The sequence below is a fragment of the Anser cygnoides genome, chromosome 5, assembly GCF_040182565.1.
Source record: "Anser cygnoides isolate HZ-2024a breed goose chromosome 5, Taihu_goose_T2T_genome, whole genome shotgun sequence".
In the NCBI taxonomy this organism is placed as follows: domain Eukaryota; kingdom Metazoa; phylum Chordata; class Aves; order Anseriformes; family Anatidae; genus Anser; species Anser cygnoides.
In genome coordinates, this window is record NC_089877.1 from 10,192,939 (window position 1) to 10,210,810 (window position 17,872).

Consider the following 17,872-nt stretch of genomic DNA (forward strand, 5'->3'; position numbering starts at 1 on the left):
GACAGCAGTAGTAAGTGCTACCTTTTGACAGGCTGTTTTTCCATTCAGCTTTTCCATTTTACTTAGATGCTGGATTCCTCAAACAGCAACTTCAAAGCTCTGCATTTCTGAAAAGTGTGAATTATTAATAGCAATATGGTTAAGCTCCTGTGCATTATTCATTTATTCTTATGGACTATTTGTGCTTCTGAAAATTCTCTCCTCCTTTTTTGCTCAACCTTACATGCTAAGGTACCTCACAACAGCATGAGCAATGCATTGGCGATTGCTGGAAAGACAACAGCACCTACTTATTGCAATATAAGCAAACTGCCAAGCAAAACTTTTTTGCTGAAAAATCCTTGCTTTTGCACATGGAAAAGAAATAAATTATTGTGGTTGTAAAACGCTGATCCCAAACCATGCTGATCCCTCTTTTCCTGCTTTGCTTCTTCCCCTGGTAAGTCTGGTACAGTCCCCAGATGCTCTGCCCCTGCATCCCCAAATGTGCCCCAGAGAGCAGCTGCCAGCGACCCATGGTCACGAGCATCGCCCCCAGCCCACAGGACCGATGGCTGCACTGGGACAGCCCTGGGACTCACCCCAGGGCACTTGGGGTTGCCACCGTGCCTCTGGGCTCCTCTCTGCGTGTGGGGACAAGCCTTCATTGGGCTGATGTCTCTGCCGTGATTGGCCTGGCAGGAGCTGGGGCAGTACAGCACTGGGTTTCCCCTACCCGGCACTGTGCTGATCAGCTGCTCCCCGTATGAGGAGAACCCAAAAGGTGCGACCTTCCACCCGCACTTCAGCCCAGTGACAGCATGTTCAGGTAGAGGCAGGCTGAAGCTACCCAACACTCCTGCTGTCGCAAGCATACGGCGACAAAACTTAGCAGAAGATAACCAGGAGAGGCTGTTCCACCAGTCCCAGACAGCATTTCGTCTTCTTAGGCTGCATTTACTTCAGTGATAGTGTGTGTGTGAGTATCTGCAAGTTAGGCTCATAAAGATGGATGACCTAAGATAAAATCTGAAGCTTTTCTGAGATAGCTCTGGCTGTAGCCATGACTATATGAGGAAGAATGCATCTATAAAAGAGTTAACCAGGAACAGCTATTCACGTCTAAATTCATATTTTTGGGAAAGAATTGACTGTTCTGGTTAAGAGACTCCTCGTTTAAAAAAAAAAATGTTTTATATATTTAAAGGTCAGCTTATTAAAGATGTAATTATTGGACTGCATTGAATTCCAATATCTTTTAAACAGCATTAAGTATGTAACTCCTAACAATTACTGCACATTAGGCATCCAAGTGCCATTCAACTTCCTGACAGAATACTTACCTGCATCTTGGAAAATCTTAAAATCAAAATCTGGTTGTGAGCAATCCAAAACCCCTAGGTGCTACAGCACTGAGTGGAATTTCACCCGAACAGCTTGGAAATCACAACCTTCCCCTACAAAGCATCAGCTTACAACCAGCCTTTAAAGATGTACACATGTTCATGTAATGCTTCATATATGCTAAAAGTCAATTTTTGTATATAGACTAATCTCTTATCTATCTTTAAATGTATCTACAAGAGGGAAGTATTCTGCACAAGGGGAATTTTGACCCCCAGGCCTCTCCACCTCGACGATTCAGCATCCAGCAAGACATGTCACCACACTTCATTTTTAAGTATGATGCCCACAAAGCCACGTTCATTTCAAGTGGGAGGAAAAGGTAGTGCACAATGTTGCGTTTTCCTTTCAGCTGAGAAATCCAGCCTCTGCTGTGTGTTCAGCCATAGTCATTTTGCATTCAGATGATACCTGTTTATTTCTCCATCTCAAGCCTTTGGCTCTACGCCCACCTGCACACGATACTATTCCCATGCTCACTGTATTACCCCTTAGCAGAAAACTGTTTCTATCAGCTACTTTGTTCCATTTCTTTTGGCAACTGACTTGGAAATCAATACTCATTGCAGCAGCTGGCTGCAAGGCAGGGAGTGACGAGGCTGCCATGGTGCAGCAGCTGAGCGGCGCTGCTCACACGCACGTCTGTGCTTGCTACCTGCTACTAGCTACTATTCTATCTACCTGCCTCTCTCCCCACCTACCATCTCTGTGTCTCTGCAGCACTACTCACCTTTCTACATTTTTTCATTTACTCTTCTGTGCTTTTAATTTTCCTCCCTCTAACCTCTCAATGTGTTCCTAAATTCAGGAAATTCTTAGGACTGACTGCTTGTTCTACCATTCTCACTGCTCAACTCCCTTTGCTCTTTTGCTGCTATTTTCTCATACCACGAAATTCCTTTTAGAATGACCACACAGAAAGGAAAGGGAACGGAGTGCCATGCAATAGCCCTGAGATAACAAGGACTTTTTTCTCCTAAAAATTTGATTAATGGTTCAGGAAAATTACATGATCAAAGGTACTAACTCCACTGGTTTAATGAAGCAGAAGGAAAACAATGCCAATGTTGCATATATCACACCTTCTGACTTGGAAAGGCATATCGAGTAAGTTGCTAAACAAACAGTAAGAAGTACATAGTTTATCTGAGCAAGAGTAATTGTACTAAGTCAGACCAGTAGTGACATTTCAAACACTTTCCAACTCAAAATCTTTCCATCGTCACAGTAATTATCTGGAGTGTGCGTGACTAGCTACAGCTCTTCAGTAACTGTGATGTAATTATGAATTTTTCAATGTACATTTGCGAGCGCTCTACTTTCTTTTGTTTGTGCATTTCCCTTGAGCAATCAGTGCTATGCTGAAATCCAGTAAGAATTGCAGCAAAGCAGCAAGAAAACCCATGTGTCGTCTGGCTGTACTTTATTACTAAATAAAAAAACAAACACCATACAAACAGTGGCATGCCGTTGTTCAAAAGTGGTTTTTGCAGATACTCTTCATACAGAGTGCTCTTCAAGCTATACTCCCTTCCTCTAACTGCAAAGACAAGCTAATTCAGCGTGTTTCCGTGGGTTCTGTTTTTTTCAAGAGCTCCTCCCTTTAAACAGGTCAAATAGTTGCATCATAAATGTTACTGTTTTCCTGGCTCTTGCATATTGGAGATGACCCAAAAGCATAACTAAGATATCATCCTCTTCAAAACCCCATTTAAAATAGTCAAATGAATCGTGAATTAAGCTGCGACCTCACCAGTCAGGGAAATGAACAATTCCTCACTTAAGTAGTCACACTGGCTTCAAGCCCTCACAAGCCAGATGATAACCCAAATTGAGGCAGACTCAGAATCTCATTCTGAGCAAACAGAGATGAATTTGCATTCATTGAGGCTCAGAGTTGTTAAAACATATTGCTGTACACTGTAGCTTAGTTTTGAGTTACACTCATCTTCAGTAAATAGCCTACCATAGAACTGAAGTGATTATAAAATGAGCTTGTAAAGGGAGTGGAAAGATTTGTATCCTGAGTAATGTTATACATGTATCATTCTTTCTGCAAATCTCATCCAGTATCCAACTCGAGACAACACAGCCACCCTACCTTCTTCACTGCAGACAGGCCCAAGCAGAAAACCAGACTTGTTGCTTGTCAAACGTGGATTTAGCACAATTAGTTTCTGCTATCACAGCATACCAAAAATGCAAGTCGTTCACCCCAACCCCAACTTTTCAATGAAAAAACACATCACTTCGTTCACTGCTACCTAACTGTAGAGCTTGGGATTTGGGACTGCCTCTACTTGAGACAATTGTTCAGTTTGTCACGGTTGAAGCCATAAAATATACTTAATCACAAACTGCTGACTACTGCTAATTTTTTTTTGCAAAATTTTATAAAATCAAATCCAGTATACTAAAACTATTATTACAAATACTCAAGAGAATAATTCACACTGCCAGACTTGTTTCATTAATCTTCTTCACTTAGCAGATTTCAAAACTGAAAAAAAAAAAAAAAAAGTGAAACAAACCAACCAAAACACGGAGACAGGCCTGGAACTTGTACTTTTGTGGTGATGTGCAACGAAGTATAAATGGTAAAATGAGAGCTCTAAAGAAAATCAGTGTTGGCACAGGATGCCTATTTTAACAGGTCCTTAGTGAGGGAGATACGAAAAGCTCTGGAACAGGTACAAGGTTTGACCACAGATAATACCCTGCTAAGCTGTACTTAAATCAGCGTGTAGGAAGCTAATGCCCAGACATCTTACCACAGGGTCATCATCTGCAGCCAGACAGCAGAGCAATGCGGCAAACCAGAAACTCAGATTTCCTTTGGTTTCTCATTTTAAATAGTTGCTCAGTGAGGAAAAACATAACAAGACTTCTAGAGCACTGTATAATAGGAGGTTAAACAAGCCATATTTAATGACTATTTTCAATTAAGTTCTATACCACAACAGCACAGTCTGGAATAAAAAGACTGATTATGGGCTCTTCTAAGATGTTTGATTGAAAAAGAGGAAGCGCACCTTAAACTGCGTAGCTGTACCAGGCAACAAATATAAGAGCAAATACATTCAGGTGTAAGTCTTTTTAAAAAATTAGGCTTGGCTTTTCAGTGCACCGACAGAGCATTATAAATGGCACCATTTGAATATGGTATCCTTTTAAAGGAGTGTATTAATAGCTGTGCTGGTCTCAGCTTTCAGAGTCAGGATGAGGATAGCTTTGAAATTTTCAGTAGATGCTAGTTTGCTCCTGGGAATACAAATGAAAGAGTTGAGCCCTAAAAATTCTTTTCCTCATGCTAATATGAAAACCTGTTCTTTCTGCTCCTGCGAAAAACAGGTAAAAGACAACTTCTCATGAACTTGCAAGACAGAATGCATCTTCTAGTAGCTTTCAGCAGCTTCTTTGGATTACTAAGTGTACTAGATCCACCAGAGCCAATGAAGTATCAAACATCCTTGGAGAATTCTCCAAGAAAATCCTAATTAGAACTCTAAATTTCTGAATGCTGAAAACTCTGGAGCACTATAAACACAGGTGATCTTTACAAACCCTCCTTTAAATTCACAACCTGGATGCAAATTGAATTCACAAGTTACTTTATAAGTAATGCAGATCATTAAGATCTTAAAATTACAGTAAAAAATAACAACAAAAATGCTCTACTCCAAAACAGCAGTGCTCCTCTAAGAAGCTCAAAGGTGTTTGTTCATTAACAAAGAGCAGTTAATGAAGTAACAAGTGCTCCCATATAGGGAAGACTGTAGATTTTTAGAGGTTCTCAATCCAATCCTCAAACTATCTAAAACACACTACAACTTCAGATAACAAATTTAAGAAATTAAACAAAATATTTGGCACTGATCAGTTCAGATCTTGGAGTACATCCTTTGTGGAAATGCCCAATTTGCTCAGAAATCAGGCAATTCCAAGGATAAATCCCTCGAGGAGCTAAATCAGCACTCACTAAGAAAAGCCACGCTGTGAATTGAAGTTGCTGAACACCTTTCTGTCCTGTTACACAACTTGAACAGAAAGAATGAGAAGCACCTCAAGCTAGGCACTGGATTTAATCTGCAATCCATGTCCCTAAAGCTCATACAACATGCTAAAAAAAATCCTCAGTTTTACAGCAAGAATATATTTTCTTTTATTTCTCCCAGCCTTTATCTCTCATTAAAAAGCTTTAATAGAGGCATTAAAAAAGAACAACAGTCAGTAAGAGCACCCAACAGAGCACACAGGAAATTGTGGTCTGTTTATCAGGGCTAAAAATCTAGATCCTAAAATTTGAAAGCATCACTATGGCCTTGACCCACACCCAGAACGTAGGTTTTACCTTCTGTCAGGCCAGAAACATTCAAATCCACTCACAATGAAGTGCCTGTTAAAAGAAGAGCCTCTTCCAAGCCTTAGGTTGCCTCTCCTTCTGAAGCATTTTTCAGTGAAGCTTCTTAGGGAAACAAGCAGTTGCTTTGCACCAGACCCGTATCCATTCCAAGCTCCACAAAGTCTACCATAAGGCCACCACACACTTTGATCTTCTGCATTTAAAAGGATGCTACTTGACTGTGCTTGAGATCAACTACCAAATCCCAGCCAGCTGTCTTTCCCTGGAATTATTAAGCTACAAAGTGTCTATGGAGACAGTCTTTGTTGTCTTCAGCAACTTTACCTCATTCTTGGTTGTCCTTCCTGGACAGTTATTTATTACTTAGAGGTATTAAGCAAAACTGCAAATTAACATCTGATGGGAGATTTTTCTCTTCTAAAGAACTAAGAAACATTTCTTCCTTTTCCCCTCGACATAATTCTTATGAGGCCATAGGTTGAATCCCCCTTTGAAAAGATAAGAAGTATAAAGGTACGGCATAGTATATGAAATAATGACATATTTGAGAATATTTCTGAGGAAAGTAATTTCAGAAAAAGCAACTTCTGCCACAACAGAAGTTAAAAATAGCAATATTCTACAGATGGCTCAACAGATCTAATGCACTACTGTGCAGACACATGGATTAGTCTACCTTCTGCACATTGCTCTTTTTGATAGGGATACCTTCAGATAGGAGAAGGGGAACAAAAATTGTAGGGGTGAACGAGATTCTTTCTTCAAACCTCACAGCGTTTTCATAACACTATGCTGTGCTATACTGCTGCTTTTGAAAACTGAGAGTTTCACTCTGCGTATACAACCTGAAGCGGCAGCAAGACACAACCACACTGGCACGTTACAGTGGCAGCCTCCTACTGCGAACAGCTCCTCACTCTGCCAAGGAGGAAAAACAGAAGAAAGAAAACAAACTCCAACGAGAGACAAACCCTTGGGGTATAAATGCATTTTTCTTGGTTTTCTTCTCTGTTGAGGACTCCCACACACCCAAGAGCCTGGAGAACTTGGTTTTAATTCTCTCAAGCCTTGTAAAGATAGCTTTGGTACAAAAAATGCTATTTGTCTTCTCAGCTAGTAAAAAGCACTCAGAGCAGGTAAGGTAAAGAAACACAATGCTATCTAAGCCATTCAATCTCCTATCTTAAATGTTACCTCTCTTCAAGTTGGTTTGAATATTGCATTATACGGCAGCAGGTATACAGCCGCTGCATCTAAAAAGGTTAACATCAATTTCTGTTTTTTTCATCAACTATTGTTTTTGTTGCTTTATACCTTTCCTATATGATTGAGAATCCACATAAAAGTTATGCCCCTTCAATCCCCCGCAAAAGAAATGAAGCTTGGTCTTAATGCAAGTGAAGCATGTAAGGCACAGCTGTGATGGGCAGTTGGCCATTTCATGGGGATTACCACTGATTTTTTTTAAAAAAAAAAAAAAAAAGGGAATTTAGGGCACAGTTCTGTGAGCAGCTAGAAAAAAAATAGAGCATTTAGTCAAAATCTCAGCTACGCTAAGTTAGAACAGAACTTCACTGGAATCTTAAAGTAGGAGAATAACATAAAAGACCGAGTTTGGAAAAACTGAAGGCAATGACATGATGCTCAGCTTCTGCGATCAGTTTCCGCCAACGACAAGGTGCCAGATTCTCCACTTCTTTCAAACACCTCCTGATTAGATGATGAGTTCTTGATTGTGATTTGTGTTTTCTTAGTTTTTCTGTAGCCTTTCACCCAAGATTTCATGCTGTCCTCCCGCATCCCCAGAAGCAGCAGGTTGAGAAAAGCTGAGACCAAACTCATTCAGATAGATTTAGCACACATCACACTGCAGATGAGGTTATCAGGAAAGCGATGCACAGCCCAGTTGTGCTGTTTAGGCTACATAGCTCCACAAGAGCATTCTCCCTTTTTCAAAATCTCAGTACTGGCTCAGTACCTTACTCAGGATTTCTTCAGGTGTAAGGAAAAGAGAAGGATCTGCTTCTCAGTAGGTTACTGGTTAAAAACACTAGATTATTATTAAGTTTTATGACTACCACAAACACACAATTTCTTAAATTGTGCAGCGCAGCTTGGTTTCAAAGCAATTAAACATCTTCCCTGAGCTAGAATATGATGAAGTTAGTTTGGGGCTATTTTTTCCCCAATATTATTACATAGCAGCTGAACAGCTCCTGAAGAGCCTTGACAGGGACTCCAACTAATCATTACTGTAATGTAAAAAAAAGTTTTCTAATTAAAAAAAAAAAAACCAAGAACAACAAAAACCACAGATTTACAACATAGATTCAAATCACTTGATGCTTTTATAAACGCATCCATGGCACTTGAAAAAAAAGATTTTCTTATCCTGTTTAATTAACTTTGTACTCGATAAACTAGATGCAATGTGTAACAGCACTGCTCATTACTGCATGTAAGATAGGCAGTAAATGCAAAACCTCTACAGCAAGGAACTAAATTTATCATGGGATTACCAGAATGGAATAAGTGCTTTGAATTATTTATTTCTCACTAGCCATTCAAACACAAGAACTTGAATGAGGGCAAATCCAATAAGTGAGCCCATGACTTATGTATGGAGAGCGCCGTATTAAATCATAATTTATGACATACTGTACTCCGAAAAAAAAGAGTTGTTTAACAACTAAAACTAGAGGAAGCATGGAAGGATGCTGATTGTGAAACAAATCTGGGTTTCGTGTTACCTGACAAAGGAGAATTAGAAGAAAAAGAAAAATATAACGCAGGAAAAGAGTATGGGTTCCACGATTAGGAAAAAATACTGGGAGTTTACTGGGGAAAGGACCGTTTACCATCGCAACCACAGCAAAGGCTTCGCAGCATCCCTAACCCCAGCGGAGGACGTATTCACCATAGCGCTTGCTGGCCAGCACAGCCCGTGTTCTGCCAGCCAAGGGGACCCGAGGGGTGTCCTAGGGGTGTCCCCTCTGCACCCCTGCCCCTGGTGGGAGCGCGGCGGGCAGCCCCCCGCAGCCGCTGCTCCGCTCCCGCATCCCAGCGATGGACCGCCCGTCCTACGGGGGCAAAACTTTTCTCCCCGAGGAGAGGGGAGGGGAGGGGAGGGGACCCCGGCCCCGTGCAGCCGCCGCAACCCCGGAGGGCGGCGAGGGGCTGCGCTGCGCTGCGGCTGCCGGCAGGCACCTGCCGCAGGCGGCGCCCCCGCAGCCGCCCCCCGCCCTGCCCCGCGCCGCCACTGACCTTTCTGCTGCCGAAAGGACTGGATGGAGCCCGAGTGGTGCACCATCGTGCCGCCGCTCGGCAGCCCGCCGCCTCTCCCTGCCCGCCGGCCGCGGGAGGCGGGAGCCCGGCGGCCCGGCCCGCCCCGCCCCGGGCCGGGCTCGGCCCGCCCCGGCCCGGCCCGCAGCCCCCGTTGCTGTGGTAACGGGCGGCCCGGCCCGGCCCGCCGCGCGGCGGAGGCCTCGGAATGGCGGCGGGCGCCCCCGAGACCGCCCCGAGGAGGGTGAAGGGGCTCGGCTCCGGGCCCCGCTCCCTCAGCCCCAGCCCCAGCCCCAGCCCCAGCCCCCGTACGGCCGGCATCGCCCCCGGACCCGACATCACCCCCCGCTGTGCTGCCCCTTCCCTTGAAAAGAAATCAGGTGTTACACGGGAGGCTAAGGAAAGTCACCTAGAGAAATCGCACCTCCTGCACGCAGCAATAAATGCCCTTACATCTGTGTAACTTGGCATGTCAGCCGCTTCTTCCTGTCATCACTCCATAAACTCCTGTTATGTCACCAGATTTTTTCACGTTTACAAGCTTAGTCTTCGTCTTGCTACACATAGCTTTTTACAGAAAGACACTACACTGCACACTTGAGGCCTGCTGCGTCCCATTGCTATGTTATTTATGTTCTAATTTTCCTTTTCTCCATGACGGATGCCAACAGGATCATTCAAGATAATGAAAAATGCAAAATTATAAGCGTTAATTTCTTTCCCTACCTCCCCCTGCTCAGGGCTTGTGCTGCGCTACGTTTCGAGGTAGCGTCACTCAACCTCTGTTGAATGTTGTGTTGCCATTTTTTTTTCTGACCACAATAATCTGTTTCCTTGTTCTTCCTAAATTCGCTCAGTTGCATGCTCAGTCTGGTATTCCACCCCGCTTCCAGCACTATCTAGCAACCCTTTTCTCCATTGAGGGTCACACGCATTACTTAACTCCCAGAAGTAAATCACCTGTGCAGCTGGTGACAAAATTTGTTTCGTTCCTAAAGAGTCAGTAGGTCTGCTTGCGTGCTAGAAGGTGCACTAGAGATTTGTCTGGTAGTAAAGCCAAGATAAAACTTTTCCACAGTTGACTGGGGTTTGTAGCATACCATCTGCTTAACAAATGACATGTTTGCCACCCCTTACTACAGGCCGGTCTGTACTAGGAAGTTGTACTGCTTGGTCTGTATCAGTGCAGTTAAATAACTACTATATATATATATGTATATAAATATTAAGTTTTTTTTTACATTATGAAAATATACTAAACAGCTGCACATAAACAAATACATCCATACAAAGGTGCTTGTACATAGATAGGTTTTTTTAAAATGGCAGGGAGGTATTCTCCAGGAATTTCTTCTAGAGTATACCAGGCAGCACTTATGTAAGACGAAGCTGACGGTTCCAACTGTTATCGTAATTCAAGAAGAAAAAAAAAAAAAAAGTACTTACCTCCTCAGGATAGCTGACCAAATGTTGTGGGGTGTTTTTTGAACAGTTGTAAAAGGTTTGTTGTCAGTTTAAGAAAAGATACAGAAGCTATGGTGCTGTTAAGACATGATCCTACTCGTCTGTCAGTCTCTGGTGTCCTTCTGCACACTGAACGTAAGAGATGAGACATTGCTCTGCACTCCTGCAATCTCAGGAAAACTGCTTCCAAAGCTGCTGGGAACAGCTCTTTCCTGCTGAGAGACAGCACTATTGGTGTTGCACAGCAGAATAAAGCAAGCGGAGCCAAGAAGCCAAGCTGGCTCTTGGTCATCAACCAATGCTGGAAAATCAGAAGAAGGCGAAAAGAAATGGGAGAATTAAGTTCTTTGCTTTCAAACTTTAATTACAACATTACAACATTAGAATGAAGAAGTAGGGAAGTAAAACTGAAATGTAAACCCAGTGACTGACAGACGGGGGGGGGGGGGGGGGGGACACAAAAAAAACCCACAAAAATATAACATAAAAGATACTATAAACTTAATAATAACTAATCATATATAGTCTGCAAGCAGCAGATGTAGTTCTTCATTGTAATAGTCTAAACCTTTGTAAGGCTGTAGAGGCCAGACCTATTCCTACAAGAGACCTTGGCTGACACTTCTGACTTAAAGGTGAAGTAGAGGAGAAACACACTTTCAGCTCCCTTCATTAACAGAGTAAAACCATAAGAGAACTGCTCTTGTATGATAATAACCTACAATAAGGAGAAAGAAAAAAGGTGCTAGTAAGTAAAAATACAGCCTAGAGAGGTTCTTTCGCACACCCTCGGAAAAGAGTCCATCAGCTACGTGGTACTCTAGGCCATCCATCCCATTTCTTGTCCGTGGTCCCATACGGAGAGTTACAGAACTCCTGAATTCAGGTTGATCCAACCGTATTAGTACACGGAACGATGGGGAGAGAAAGACTAAGGCTAAAACTAAGTCTGTGATCAGAAACCCAGCAGAGGAATTAAACCTGAGGACAGAAAAGTGTTATTTTTCTACTTGTTTCTTAATAATGCAGCTCTATTTTTAGCAGTATGTAGCACATATGCATGAAACTACAACAGCTAAGTAAGGGTAAGGTCTGCAAAGAGAAATAAAAATACCTCTACAAAGGTGGTTTAAATTAAATTGTTGACACTGTCAACTGAGTAAGCTTGATAGCGTTAAAGTATGGTAATATCACAATCTGGAACATTAATTCTTCAGAAAAGGAGAGATATTGGACCAGTTTAGATAGCTTTTTTATATTATAGATAACAGAACAATATGAATTAATGGCTAAGAAATATAGGAAATGCACAAATTCTTAAGCTTCATATACGCAAACATTGGCTCTGAAGGTTAAAGTAAACTCAAAAATCCACCCTCACTCCCTAATGAATACTCTCTCTTTTGAAGTCATGTTAAGGTAAGACTCACACTATCCTTCAGTGTGACATTTTGTAAACCGTTTCTACAATAGATCAAAACTGTGGACTTGATGAAGAGATCAGGATCAAACAGAATTAGACTTAAACTCTCTAAGTCTATAATAATCAGAATCAAAATTGTGACTCAAAAGTTAAAGTTCATATGCCTGTACATCATCTTGAGTTTTAGCTCAGGTTTGAGGTACTCAGTTTCGAATGAACTCTGTTTTATAGACAGATTTGCAGACTCAGACATGTCTTTTTCATGAGACGGAGTCTTTGTCAGGACAGATTAGAAATTAAGAGTTCCTCATTTGGTTTCATTTGATCACAGAATGTGTAGCTTTATGTACATATCTACTTCTTGGGATCTGTAAAAATTTCACCTGATAAAAGGAAGATTGAGTCTCCAGATTTTACTTTCTACTTATCAGGATGTTGTTTTGCTAGGAAAACAGGCTATGAGAGAGAGATGATTTAAACTGAAATTTGTACTTTCACAGTACTTTTCAGAAAGCCACATGAAATTAAAACTTTATATTAAAACATAGTTATCCTGTGATAAGTGGCATACGCCAACTATTTCCCTGAGAAATGTAGCCATATCAAAAAGTAATTGTAGCCAGCTGTTACCTATTGCCCAGAAAGAGAACTAAACTTCCTCCAGCAGAAACTCATGAGGTTCAACAAATGCTGAATTCTGCACCTGGAAAAACCCCGTACATCAATTCAGCCTGAGCAGCAGCACTGATGGGAAAAGACCTGAAGGTTATGGGAAACACCAGCTTGAACAACAGCCAACTAACAGTGCACTTGCATCACAAATAAAGCAAACCTTAGGAGAAATGTGGCCAACAGACCAAATGGTTATTAACCTTCCCTTGGCACTACTTGAGCTGCATATACAATTCTGTCTAGCTTTGCTCCTCCGCACCCTCTCAGTTCAGGAATGGTTTTGAAAGACCGTGTAGCTGTTCTATAGAACTTCTCCAAGATGATCAGGGGTCCTTAATATGTGAACTGCAACAATTATAAGAAAATGAACTCAATTGGAAAAAAAATAAACAAACTAAGGACTTCTAGCAGCCTACAACTAACTTGAAAATAGTTACGTGGATGACAGTATAAAACTCTACTTAGTGCTAGATGATCTGATTAATGACAACAGCCATGTGTGAGGTTTAGATTGAACATTGAGAAAAAAATATTATATTGGTAATGCACCATAAGAACAGGTGACAAAGTAGTGAAATATCCATTCTTGAATATTTCCAAAACAAGGCTTGACCAAACTATGTCTGACCCAGGTTAGTAATGACAATGGTAAAGCTCCAAAACATGAGGGTGGATTAGATGACCTCCAATGGTTTTAACAAAATACATAATAAGCAAATTCAAAGAAGTGGGAAATAGCAAATTTAAATTATGAAGAAAACACACAATTTGGAACTGTTATTAAAACAAACTATGAAGTTATGCATTTTTTTCCATATGTTTAGTGAAGGACTTGGTTGAATGCTTACTTATGTCACTCATTGAAGCGTGAAATAGAAAGATGATGCTAAATGGCCAGTAATATACGGTAATATTTTGCAAGACCTTTGAGAACACCAGAGCAATTCCTTGGTCTCAAATGTTGTCTGACACTGCACGTTTACAGCACCATCCAAAATTACTGATTTTCTATCAACAGACTTAAATAGTATGAAAAAATAACGGTTAGAGAATTGTTGAGCACAACTCTTGCAAGGAGGACATTTCTGTACTATTTTAAAGCTCCACAATACAAAATTCATCTTGTTTGATATTTGCCAGTTTTCTTTAGCAGAACAGTAAAATTATTCGCAAATGTTCTGTTCTTACTGAAAACAGTAGGAATTTTGCCATAGGCACGAGCATGATGAGGAGGTCCCTCATTAAGTCTGATAAAGCTGTCAGTCACAATGGAGAAGGTCTAGAAAGCAGATTACAGAGCTAAAGTTTGTAATAGATGAATTAAAAAATGGAACATTTCTATAAAGATTTTACTTTGTGTTGCTAAGACACAAACCCATGAAACTCACTGATTTCCATATTTTAATATTTAATTTCTATGGTAATTTAATAGACCTTTTCTCTCTAACTAGGTAGAAATTTCTTATATCCACAAGGTCTGTGTTTTCTGCCTGATATAAAGCATTTGGGCTTTGATTCGATAGCTCACTGTACTTGCATGCATATTTTTAGGCTTATGCTTTATAGATTCATATTTACATCCTTAAATAGAATTACTTTTCCAGCTTTGGCCATAATTTATCCATCTAAAACAAGGAACAGAGACAAACTTATAGTTAATGTTTACCACAAATTATTATTTTTTAAAATTTATTTCTTATTTTTTTTTTTTCAGCAAAGAAGCTCCATTTTGTTATAAAAGATTTGGGCCAAAAGAGAGTTTGGGATCCTTGAACGTGGAACATGCTGTAATCCTTGGAACAGACCTTTACAGAAGTGATATAATCCTTCTGCAACAATACTAAAAGATCATAGAGAAAGCACTGAAGTCACGAAGCAGGTGAAGAGCATGAAAGATAACTATAGTAACAGCATCCGATATATAACCCTATCCAAATTTCCTAAGTAGGCAACTTTCAACAGTCATTTTTATTTCATATTATATGTGTGTTTTCTTATTTTGCTTCTTATCTGAAGTAAACAGCACAAGAGATTAGTGTTCTCCAGCTCTGCAGTATCAGCCTATGAATTGCTGCAATGCAATTCTGTTTCTGCTTAACAGCCTAATTTGTTAAGTAAAGAACATATAATATTGTTTATATGAACATAGTCCATAATTTGACTAAAAAATCACTATCAGTAATAAACCTATTGTATAATGTCTGTTTCCACTGTTTAGATCTATTTTGAAAATCTGTGCATCTTTTCTTTAAAACCATGTTCCTTGACAATGTCTATAACAATAACTGAAACTTTTAAAATTTGTCAATTCTTAGCTGTGTAGTCTAAATCTACAGCAAAAAAAAAAAAAAGAAAAGAAAAGAAAAGAAAAAAAAGTTATAAGTTGTTGCTTAGAAGTTTGCTCCTAGATTTGCTACTGTTTTTTTGGGTCATCAGCTTCTTGGCTTAGATATCAGTCCTCTGTTCCATTTCTGAGAGCCGTTCATGACCTCCAAGCTAGTTTTGTTTAGAATCTCATAGTTATGATTTGGAATTATTTGGCCACAGACCTGATTCTTTTCCAACTACAGTTTTTTATTCCCTCCCGCAAACAAAAAAAGTCAGGAAAAGGCACCTTTTAAACTCTTAAAAGGAGCAGAAAGAAAACGGAAAAGAGAAGAAGAATGAACATGGTTTATGAGCATAGCCAGCCACTTCATACACAAAACCTCTACCTGCAAGTCATTTGGCTGTCTCCATGCACAGCAAGATGAAAACAGTAGGGCAAGGGTACAGGAGTTTGTCACACTACCTGCATGTGTGGAAGAAGTGAAATTAATTGCTAAGGTTCATTCAGGAAAGGCAGATTTTCTTGCTTTGCGATTCTTCAAGGAAGTCAAACCAGCAATCTCTAAGTCTGCGACTGCAAGTCCTAGGCATTACAGTAATGCGGACAATAAAATGTTTGAACCAAAAAACTGATGTATCCTCTTGGCAGCAGCTAGCACAGCAATGTAATGCCACTACACAGCAATATCAGACTTCTCCTTTCCAACTTGTATAAAGCATTGACGCGATCAGACATAGGTTCAGACATGATAATTTTACTTTTAAATTTATCTCACAGCATGCCTGCATTCCTTGTCAGACAACCTGCCATCCTCTGAAGCAAAAGAAACCACTGAGAATTTTTTCAAGGATGCCTATTTTTTCTTTGCATTTTCATCAACAAAATTGTAACAGGGTGTTTCAGTTAGCATCTTCACAGAAATTTCTCTCTTCGGTATCATGCTCACATACAGCTTTGGCCTTATTTCCTGCTGCATGATTAGGCTGTTTTATGGCTGCATAACCCCATGCTGGGCCTTACATCCTCATTCGAGCTCTGCCACTAGCATGTATTTTCTCTGACAGCAGCATCTGAGAGCAGATCGATGCCAAACGTGTGAGCTGTGAGCCCCCCCACGCATTTACCATGCATCAATCACCTCCCCGTCATTTTGGAACAAACATAATGAGGTGGGTTAACCCATCCCACGGACTTCTGCGTTCCACCACCACACAACTTGCCTGCTTGGCTATACCAGGTCAACTCCCACAAGACTCATGCCTCCTGCCATTAGTGCTATAGGCAGTGTTCTGTATCCAAAGTGGTATGGTGCCATCTGGTCTAGCCATCCTATATCCTGACCTGGGGGGAACTATACTGTTACCTAACCAGAAAAGAGGCAATAATGATAGCGCAGATGCTCTTTTATATATTATGAGTGTCCTTAAAACTACAGAATTTAGCATCAAATCCAACTGCAATAATGTGGGTTTTCAAAACAAAAGGCTTTTTTGTTGTTTTGTTTTTCTTTTATTACAGAGCTTTGTTCCATAACTGAGTATTTTACTTAGATTTTCATAATACCTGTGGCTGATAGAAAGGTGATGCAAGATTTTCAAGCATACTTATGATCTCAAATTGCTTGTGATTTGGTGGTGATGATTTATCAATCTGGCTGAAAGTGTCAAATAACAAAAATATGCTTACATATTTCCCTTTTAAATGTCATGAAGAAAAATATTTTAGAATTCAAATACCGTCTTGTCAATTTTCAACCCAGAAAGTCCAAGTAATACATGACTGCATGACACCCAAAGAAAAGAGAGACATCAGGAAGTAGATGATGGGAAAGGAGAGCTTTCCTTATCTACAAGCACCACGCTGATTTAATGGCACTGTCATAGACCTCATGAGCTAAAAGGACTTGAGCCAAAATAAGCCGTAAACATTCTCAAGGATGTATTTAAAAAGGTAACTAGATTATGCTTTGTTCCTATGCACGCATAGTCTATTTGTCTGTAAAATACGACTTGTCCTCAGAAGATACATTTATTTCTACACCTCTAACATGATCCAAGCAAACTCACTGCAGACAGGATAGTTGTACATCACTTGCATCCCAGACAAATAGTTATTACATGCCAAACACTGAAGAAAAAAAATTCTTGGAATATATAGTACATACTGTTAAAGAATAATATACTACCGTATGAATGCTGACACTTGTGGTCTACTAGCTAGATGCACCTGCAAAAACAGAATTCAGGTCAGAATTACCTAAAATCATATACATATTTTTTTCCTCTTCATCCCCACTTTCTGAATTTAAATTCTTATTCTCAGTTTCTCTAAGTACTATATTTTCATGGTTATCTCTGTGTATTTTTGCAGTTGCCTACAAAAATAGTCTTATCCTCAATCTTTTGCATTTAAATGATGTAATATTCTGAAAAAATAAGTATACATAATATATATTTATTTTATATTTTATATTATATATAATATAATATATATATTTATTTTATATTTTATATTTTATATATATATATATAATATATAATATAATATATATTATATTTATTTCTCCTAAGAGAAAAGTGGCATTTTTCTTTTTGCTTTCGTGGTAGATGGAAGGGCATAGAGCAGTTTTAACATGGTTTTCTTTAGACAAAGCAAATAAAAAGTGAAGAATTTGTTCTGCATCCCTTCCTCACACTATTTCCCTATAAGACAACTGTGCAAGAAGCATGATATCCTTTCATACCATTTAACTGTGGGGTGAGAAGATGAAGGAATATATACAGGTACAGATAGTATGTCTATATCTAGTCTATAGGCATTTGTGCAGGCTCCTACGAGTTGGCGAGGGGACCAGTTAATGGCCAGGGCCCATGCTGGAAATGAGGAACTTTCCGATTCTGTCCAAGTTCAACAGAGAAATAGGAAAAATGGATGCTTCTTCCAAAACTTGTCCTCT

General features: G+C 40.1%; 1 protein-coding gene across 11 annotated transcripts in view; it reads right to left on the reverse strand.

The window, feature by feature from the left end:
* The window catches only part of ANO3 (anoctamin 3), a 256,594-nt gene that overhangs the window by 129,811 nt on the left and 108,911 nt on the right, over positions 1 to 17,872 (reverse strand). Inside the window, exon 1 of one of the 11 annotated variants that reach the window (XM_066997447.1) lies at positions 9,011 to 9,138. The exons of the other annotated variants lie outside the window; for them this stretch is intronic. Coding sequence (XP_066853548.1) covers positions 9,011 to 9,056 — 46 coding nt within the window. The 5' untranslated portion in view covers positions 9,057 to 9,138. Of the gene's footprint in view, positions 1 to 9,010; positions 9,139 to 17,872 lie in introns of those variants that run through there. 11 annotated transcript variants of the gene reach the window in all.